General features: G+C 35.6%; 1 protein-coding gene across 1 annotated transcript in view; it reads right to left on the bottom strand.

Annotated features, from left to right (window-relative positions):
- Window positions 1-159: 159 nt before the first annotated feature.
- The window catches only part of LOC117123956 (gamma-butyrobetaine dioxygenase-like), a 17,798-nt gene continuing 8,644 nt past the window's right edge, over window positions 160-9,313 (bottom strand). Inside the window, exons 3-7 of the mRNA XM_033270054.1 lie at window positions 8,568-9,244; window positions 7,565-7,670; window positions 3,412-3,608; window positions 2,307-2,470; window positions 160-1,087 (exon numbers count right to left, since the gene is read on the bottom strand). Coding sequence (XP_033125945.1) covers window positions 909-1,087; window positions 2,307-2,470; window positions 3,412-3,608; window positions 7,565-7,670; window positions 8,568-9,226 — 1,305 coding nt within the window. The 5' untranslated portion in view covers window positions 9,227-9,244 and the 3' untranslated portion in view covers window positions 160-908. The remainder of the gene's footprint in view (window positions 1,088-2,306; window positions 2,471-3,411; window positions 3,609-7,564; window positions 7,671-8,567; window positions 9,245-9,313) is intronic.

Raw genomic sequence — 9,313 nt, 5'->3', positions numbered from 1 at the left:
AATCCCGGATCCGCCACAGTCACTGATCATCATAAAAAAATCATTAACTTTGTTGCTGAAAATGTTGAGAGCTGGACGGAGCTGACCGCCGAGGCGAGAGTGACCTTGTTATGTTGTTATTTAATTAGTATTTATGTTACAAAAATCGAGACAACAGCAAATATAACTAATTCTTTATTTCAAATAATACAGTTACATTATAGTAACTAGTCATAAATGAAATTCCATTATTTTATAATGGATGATAAAATCAGAGTAGAAAGAAGTATGAAAACAAATTTATTGGACACTAATCACGCTTTACGAAACGTATACCAACCATGTCTCACACGGCCGACTGTACACAAAAACATGTATTGCTGTATTGAGTAGCTGGCGGTCGTACGTCTGTGGTTTGACTCCACACCACCGAATTCCCACAGAGTTTACTACAAAAAACCATACACATTATCGACAGTCCGGTATTCGATCGTACGTTCTTTCCTAGTCGCTACGAGGCCTATCTTTGGTGTACTTTTTCAGAGATTTTAAGAGGTTGCTCGTCGGGACGCACCCTATTTTTGGTTGCCCGACGCAGAATTTGGTTGCCTCGGGACGTCGGGCAGGCCACTGTTCCCTGGGCAGGCGATTATGTTAGCCCTGTGACTAAGGTTGTTGAAGAAGTATATACCAATTACAGTAATCATAAAGATGGCAACTAATTGAATTCTTCCTAAATTTGAACTTTCGATTATATTATTCTTTACAAACAAAACACATATGTAACGCATTAAGATGATATAGCCTTAACTTTCGGAATATTTGACGAACATATCTAATTTAAATTACGGTACATGGATTTTACAAACAAGACTGTTGAAAAACATCATGCAAATTAACTATGAACGTGGAAAACTGAATAATACAGTTTAATTAGAATTCTCTTTTTTCTTCTTCCTTTCAAGCAAAACACGATAGAACGAGCTCAGTTCATCCCAGTCCATGTATCCTCCCTCGAGATGGCGTTGTACACCTTCAATGGTTGGATCAATAGAATACTTCGTGCGCGCGTGAGCCAATCGTCTGTTGTCCATGCAGAGAATCTCTCCTATAAAATGATTATAAAACAGAAAAAATTGGTTTATATTATGGATTTGAGGACGAAATATAAAAACATTCAATCAACATAATTGACGAACGATTGAAGTCAATAAAATACCAGCTCCATGATGAGACACACGAGTCTACAAAGTACAAAGTAATTATTGTTCAACTATCAAATTGCATTTGACATAAACACGTGACATGCCTAAATATGGTCATGGTAACGTCACATCATAATCATATATAGGCACATCATGACCATATATAGGCACATCATGACTATATATGGGTATACAACATCTGGACAGGGTTTTAAATACAAGATGTTTACGATGTACCATTCGTACGTTTCGTTTTATATCTAAAAGATTTTTTTAAATTCAGTATTTGTTACACATGTTCCTTAAAAAGAAAAGGTTTCTGAAAATCAAAACAAAATCTGGTTTCATAGCCTATCCAAAGATATAATCAAAAATGTCATTTTTGTGTGTATTTTGTTAATCTAATTTAGTACGTGAATGAATGATGGAGACACGGGGAGTAGGCCTATACCCACACACACAACGCGATTATATGCAAAACAAATAAATAGTATTCGTTTTATCCTGTACAGGGGAGACACTAGCGAAGGTCCAGGGGTGGGGGAAATCGGCCCCTCCCCATCGGGGACCTCTGGACCCTTCACTTGGACACCCTGTCGGGGAACTTCCAGCAAGGTCGTCGGGGAAAAATGAAATCTCTACCGCCGAAAGTACAATTTAGGTATGCCTTACAAAGCTGACAAATTTGTAAGTATTAAAAACTGTTTAGTGCGAGCAGTGCTACCTTATGTGCCAGGTGTTGTATACTATCGCGATCGTATGGGTTGCAGTGGTAGTGCCAGATCTTCCCCGCCGGGAGGGGGGAGGCCTGGCACCTCTGACAGGTGATTAGATACCCCTGACAGGGGCATTTTAACTTTCATGGTTTTCTATCAAATTATCCTTCTTAAATAAAGAATACAATACAATCAACACAATTTTTCCAACGGGGTGGGGAGGCTAGGCTTCCCCGATGGAGGATGGACCCCTTGTCGGGGAGTTTGGACCCCTTGTCGGGGATCTGGACCCTTCGTCGGGGAATTCCTGGCGCCGCGCCTGATTCTGTATCACTATACACAACTCGAACAAAATATGAAACGGCATATATCGAAAAAAAAAAAAAGAACATTACAAACGCATTACCTGGAGAGAGTCGAAGTTTCACAAGGTTTTCCTCGCTATAAAGGTAGCGAAAGAAAACCTTGAGGGCGCTGTACACTGGATAAACTTGTTCAGGAGGTACATTCATACTGTGATGACGTCCAAAATGAATATTCACTTGGTTAATGTTCCCTTCGTGTCCATAGCTACATAAAATACATCAAAAACCGTAATCTTCATGAACCAATAGGAAGGGCATTAAAAAATCTCACATAACACTCAGACCGTTATAAATTCTATCTGAGTCAGTCATCACAAAGTGTTTGGATTCATCATCCTCCTCTCATCCTCAACATTATCATCGTCATCACCACCATCATCCTTGTCATTTCTTCTTATCTTCATCATCATCGTCCTCATTATCCTACATCATCATCCCCATCCCTATCATGACCATTATGACCATCACCATCATCATCATCGTAATCTTCATCATCATCATCAACATCAACGTAATCATTATCGTCGTCACCACCCTATTCTCAATCATCAAAGATTAATACCAACGCCACAGCTGATTTTACAATCACTAGCACCACTCTTACATTATCGCACCATTATCCCATCGTCGACGACGTCTTCGTCGTCGTCGTTGTCGTCATCATCACCATCATCATAACCACCACCACCACCATTATCATAAGTATAATCATCATACTGAGAAAATGGGGCAATAGTTGTATTTTAATAATAATAATATCCAACAGGAACTGAACTGGCTAGATGGAAAGTTCATTATGTGACGTCTTCAACTCAGGATTCGAATCCAGGAACATTAAAGTGAAAGACGAGCATGCATGTATTCATACCATTTTACACTGTTCTTTCCTGAAGATGACCCAATAAAGGTCGAAACGTCAAATCATGACCTCCCTTTCTTTATTCGGAGTAACATTTGTCTGTTTTTCACGTACACGTTTTAACAACTTAGTTGGTGTAAATATTTAAATTGGTTCAATAAAAGATACTGAAACAAGTGTGATAAACTTCACTTAATCGTTTACATTACGAGGTAATGTACAAGTGTGTTACACATCATTAATTAATAAGTAGTTGAAGCTTATCAATTAAAACATTAATAACTTACCTAATAGCTGGCTTGGAGACTCTAAAGTGAAAATCGTTGAAGTCTGTACCGATGTCCGTAAATTCAAAGAGAGTACTACTCAGAATGCTGTGCACCTCTGGTTCCTCTTTCTTCAAGTCTTCTATGACTTTGAATGTATCAACAAGATGATTGTCGCCACCTTCCGTTGACTGCTTAATGCAATGAAGCATCAGCAACTAGAAAACAAAAGTTAAGAGACTAAATTATGGTGGCAATGAAAGATGAAAGTCAAAATGTTAAATTCCATAAGGTTGGTATTGAGCTATAAACAATGAATACAATTCGATAGTATAGTACAATGTTAAAGATGTTCTGGTTTTTTTTATATAGTACATTATTTAAAGATTTTCGGTATATCAGCAAAAAAAACAAAAAAAAAAACAAACAAATCTTGTATAATCAAAGTCTTTGGTACAATTTGTATTTGGAATAAATCTTTCCGGATTGTTGATCAAACTTAACAACTGACCAGTCAGAAGAGAGTGGGTAATATGTGCTTGTCCCAAGAACACACGTCCCACAAGCGCACATGTGAGCATACGTTTACGCTATCGTTTTGAAGGACGTTAGTAGCAATATCTAAGGGGCATGCCTTAGCGGAAAAACTCCTTAATTGAAAAGTTAATTATTCTTTGCATTGACCCTTGGCTTTAATTATTCTTTGCATTGACCCTTACATTTTCTGATAATCAACTCCGTAGTGAATAGCGGAAAAAAAATAATAATCACCTCAAATCAGACGAAATAATAGGACGACAACCTTATTTTGTGAACTAGCGCCCATTCACATAATCATCAAGCTCCGTTTAACCCTCGCGCCAACCCCTCCCCCCTCCCCCATTTCAACTTGTTTTCAAGACTCCGAGATACGTCACTGTTCTTTGATTATTGAAAATGAATATTTCAATGTTTTTAAAAGGGTTTTACAAATTTGAGAAATACATAAGGCATACAATTCCTACAAACGAATCAGAACAAAACCTATAAGCTGGTAGGCTTAAAATTCGGATGTTTATTTTACATATCTTAGTAGAATTTAAACATAACTTGTAAAATATGAGCAGAGCTAGGAAAGAATTAGAAAATTGAAAGAGTCAGGACCGGGAGTCAGTGACGTACCCAGGATTATTCGAGATTGGGGGGGGGGACCGATGCGATTGGAGCATTGCAGGGGGAGACCAAATGAAATTTGAAACATTTTATTGAAATTTAGAATTGCAAAAGGCACACCAAGACATTTTGGGATGTCTAAATAGGACGACAACCATGATAAATAGCTACAATACTATGACGCAACACTTGCTACTTAGAACATGGCTCCCCCTCCGGATAAGTCACTGGAACGAGTGAATAAAATCGCCAAGCTGGAACTACGTACGCTCGTTTTTAGGAGTCGCGATTATAATGTTCTTTATTAAAGATAATGATATACAGTATAAGTAAACGGGTAGTCCAGTGGGAAAAGGGGGACATCACCACCCGACGAGGAACAAATTTTAATCTTTTCTATACCAATTCTTTGTGTACATTTCCAAAATGGAAGGTGGTCAGCCAAGTTCGGGGACGTTTTGTGATATAAGGGGTCCAAGGTCAAAATTGACCAATTATAGCAATTTCTGTGAATAACCAAATATGAAGCCTAAAATACGATGTTTGATCAATTTGGTATGCTTTTAGATATCCAATTGTCATTAGATAAGTAAATCAAATGATTTTAAGCAGCCAATATTTGGGGTCAAGTTTGACCAATTAACTGGCCAAAATAACAACTTACAATATTAACCAATCAGGAAAGCTACAATTATTGTGTATAGGCCTATAACTTTTTCTTTTGTGATTTATGTAGGCCTACACAATCAACATAAAAACCAAAATCAAACATTTTGGTCTGCGATATTAAGGTCAAAGTTAAAAATTAGAAGTTACTATAATCAGTAACCATCGAGAACATTTTGTGTTTCTGCTTTCTTGACTTAAAAATCTGGGGTTTTATAAGTTTATACTTATAAATATATAATTATAATAAAATCACGCACGAGTGATTCCGTTCTCGTTCGTAGTATTAGCACATTTCGGAAAGCGCCACCAGCGACGTCAGTTTATGTCGAGAAACTTTTTATGCGAAATTAGGTATCCCAGAAAAAGTATACTAGGAACGCCATGCAAATAAGTAATACGGAACGCCATTGGTGCCAAAATCGATTTATTCTTAAGCATTTTCACTGATTAAGACAGAGTTTAAGGACTGGAACCCAGTCTATGTTAACCTTTGCTTTTTAATGCTTTTAATGATGGACGCGTGTAGAGCCTGTCTCTTATACACATCTAGATGTGTATAAGAGACAGATATATATATATATATATTGCTTGTTTAATCTTACATGGCGATTATAAGTTATATGTATATAAAAGATTTCGACAATATTCATGCGTAGGCTATTGTTTCTACTACCAAAATCTGACCAAATTGCATAAAGCCAGAGTTAATACTCCAGTAATAATGTGCACTGAAAATGTATCGTTCCATTGAATTGATATACTGTACCATGGATGGTGTGGAACATTAAGAGTAGAAAAAGTGAATGAATCAGATTAGTGGAAATGTTTTGTGAACATATTAAATGTAAATTACAGATTAAACTGCAAACTACGGAAAAATAGAAAAAGTAATGAATGTGTATATATAAAACAAAGGAAAGAGAAAGAAAAAATAGAGAGACATATAAACAGAATGCTTATAGAAGATACTGTAAATAAGGTTATGGTAATACTAAAAACTCTATTGCTTTCTAATGTAAGTATACTACTTGAAATGAAGGGAACTATGTTATTATAATTAGTTATATAACAATGATTTATAACTTTCATAAGTGGTTATTTTTATAATCAATTTATGGACAATCACTGTTGGTCAATTTTTAAACTTTAACCTTGATATCGGCCGATCAATTATCTGATTTGATATTTTTAGGGTGATCAGGTACAGTACTAAAAGCGCAACACAGATATTTAACACTGAATTGTTGATTATGATTGGTTATTACAGTAAATTGTCAACCAAATTAATTGTTAATTTTGATCTTGACTCGACTATTGACTGATCAAAGTACATTGATTTGTCTGTTTCTTTTTTTTTTTATTGTGATTAGGTCTTTCATGATTGGTTATTTTTATAGTGAATTATTATAAATGGACAATTATTACTGATCAACTTTGAACTTTAACCCTGCTATTGGCTGATCAAATATTCTGATTTGATATTGCAAAATAAAGATATGACACAAAATTGAGCATATAATGACTGATTATTAACAGTAATTTTTTATAATGGTCAATCAAAGAACATACTCTGACCTTTGGCACTATCGGCTGATCAGATTATACTGATTTTCTTGTTTTAATACAATTATATTTTATCTAAAAGCATAAATGCTAAAACAACAGATTTTAGGTTTAATATTTGTTAATTATAGTATTTTTTAACTTGGAAAATTTTGACATTTAACTTTTGATATCTCGAAAACGCCCCCGAACCTGGCTGATCACCATTCAGATTCGTAATCTACACAAAATTTTGGTCTAGAAAAGTTGGATGAAAATGTGGTCCTCGTCGGGTGGTGATTTCAACTTCTATGGTCTAGGGGACTATACCAACAAGTATCCGTCTGTTTAAAGAAATCGAAAGTTGTAAGGTCCTCAGTACCACAGACAGGGTCCTGCAACCGCTAAAATTTGTCGGTAACACCGAGGAAGCCGCATTTATAAATTAGGACAATATGCAAAGACTCCATAGATAGGCATTAGAAAAAGGTAAAGGTAGGAGAATAACCCATAACGCGCAGCGTCATTTTGCTGTTGCGTGTGGGCTTGGTCTGTGACTACCTAGCAACCGTAAAGAGGCACTTCATGGTAGCTACATGTTCACATCATTCTACAGCGACAGGGGCTGAAATAAGCCATAGCATCGGGATATCCCCCTACTCTTACGAAAGATGCAATGGGTTCTTTAATTCCTTATCCGAGAAGACTTATTTTTACAACCGAACCCTGCGCCGATTTTAAGGCTGTTAGCAACGACCCGGCTTTACCGCTAGGCCACTCGACTCAGCATTTTGTCTGATACACTACTTACACCAGGCTGACTTTTCATAGCACAGATATCGGTGTGGAAGTCTATAGCTGTGTCTGTGAAGGCGATGTTGTTGGGATCATGCTTGCTCATCACTTGAAGTGTTTCTCTACATGATGAAAAACAAATTAAATGACAAGTATACTATACTTATTATTATTCTTATCATTCATCTTTATAATATTTTTTTTATAATTATTTTTATTTTTGTTTTTTATGATTATCGTAATAATAATCCAAAATAAATAATAATTATAAATAATTAAAATTATAATTGTTTTGATTATTAATGAGGGTGCACAAAAATCGAATTATAGCAGGTTAAATATACATTGTAATTTAGTTATTATTATTATTATTATCATCATCATCATCATCATCATCATCATCATCATCATCATCATCATCATCATCATCATTATTATTATTATTATTATTATTATTATTATTATTTGTTGTTTATAGATTAAAGTATGATTATTATCATCGAATCATTCTTTATTCAAGAAACAATAAAAATAATGTAACATAAAAACCCAGGTCATGGCTTTATCAAGCGCACACAAGGTGTCAAAAAGGAAAAACAAAGATAAAAGTGTAAATATATAAAACATTATTTTAAAAAACAATGAAATATACCAAATTGAGAGCAAAAGTATTCATTTACAATTATTGATAATTCACCCACTCAGGCGAGTATTTGGTGCTCCAAATGTCATAGCTACTAGTCAATACAAGCTCGTTATTTTTTTGTTATACGTTTTACCGGTACATCGTTTGCTGTTTAGTTTTTTTTAATATCAATAAATAATAATTATTACATTTAATTACAATTATAATTAATTTATATTATTAATAAAGGCGGACTCCAACCCTACCGTAACCTTCAAAGGTTAGGTAAACTCGAATTATAGCCGGTTAATATACATTTTTAAAGAGTAAAGAAGTGTAGTTTATATTATAATTTAAGCTATACTGTCAGAAGTATTATGTAAAGGAATTTTACCCATAGTAAGTTTTTCTCAAGTACGCCACTCGATCGCCGATCTTTTTAACTTCGGTCGGCGCAGTATCTGCATTTTGTAAAATTGCGACCCCCTTAGTGTGCAACACAGTCAACCATCCCAACAACGCGTCATCATTCGTCATTACATCAGAAAACTGAAAAGTAGGTATTGCTCCCTGTAACTCACTCCCCCACAACTCCTTATTTAACTGACGTAAAGGATCCGAGAAAGCGGGGAATTTTTCTCCTTCAAGAAATGATAATGGGTATATTCCTTTATGTCCATCAGACCAATCGATAACAGCAGTGCCGTCGTCAGTAAAATGTATGTTGTTTGCTTCAACATCAATATCTAAGTCGCTGAACTGCAAAAGCCTCTGCGATGATAACTCATGGTAGCACTCTCTGCATCTGCAGTTATCTCTAAGCCAAACATAAGGGTACTTCTTGGACTGTTCTCCGTCCAACTTAAGATTCAGCCATTTATTTTTGCCATCCAAGCCTGCTGAAGGAAAGCGAGGTCCGTGTCCAGATTGAATGCACAAAGACGTCGATAAGTTTCTATACCCATAACTCTTTCTATCCAAATTAAAACTCAGCCTAACAAAATGTTTTGTCAGAAGGCCAGTTGATCTCAAAACTTGAAGTGCCTTTGCCATAGTTTACGAGAGAGTGATCTATAACAGATTTATAAAAAAAAATCATTTGATAGATTAGAGTCAAGAACACAACACGTACATGTACGG

The sequence above is a fragment of the Anneissia japonica genome, unplaced genomic scaffold, assembly GCF_011630105.1.
Source record: "Anneissia japonica isolate Jap-2015-1 unplaced genomic scaffold, ASM1163010v1 scaffold287736_len1891122_cov214, whole genome shotgun sequence".
NCBI lineage: Eukaryota > Metazoa > Echinodermata > Crinoidea > Comatulida > Comatulidae > Anneissia > Anneissia japonica.
This window is presented reverse-complemented; position numbering and strand designations above follow the sequence as displayed.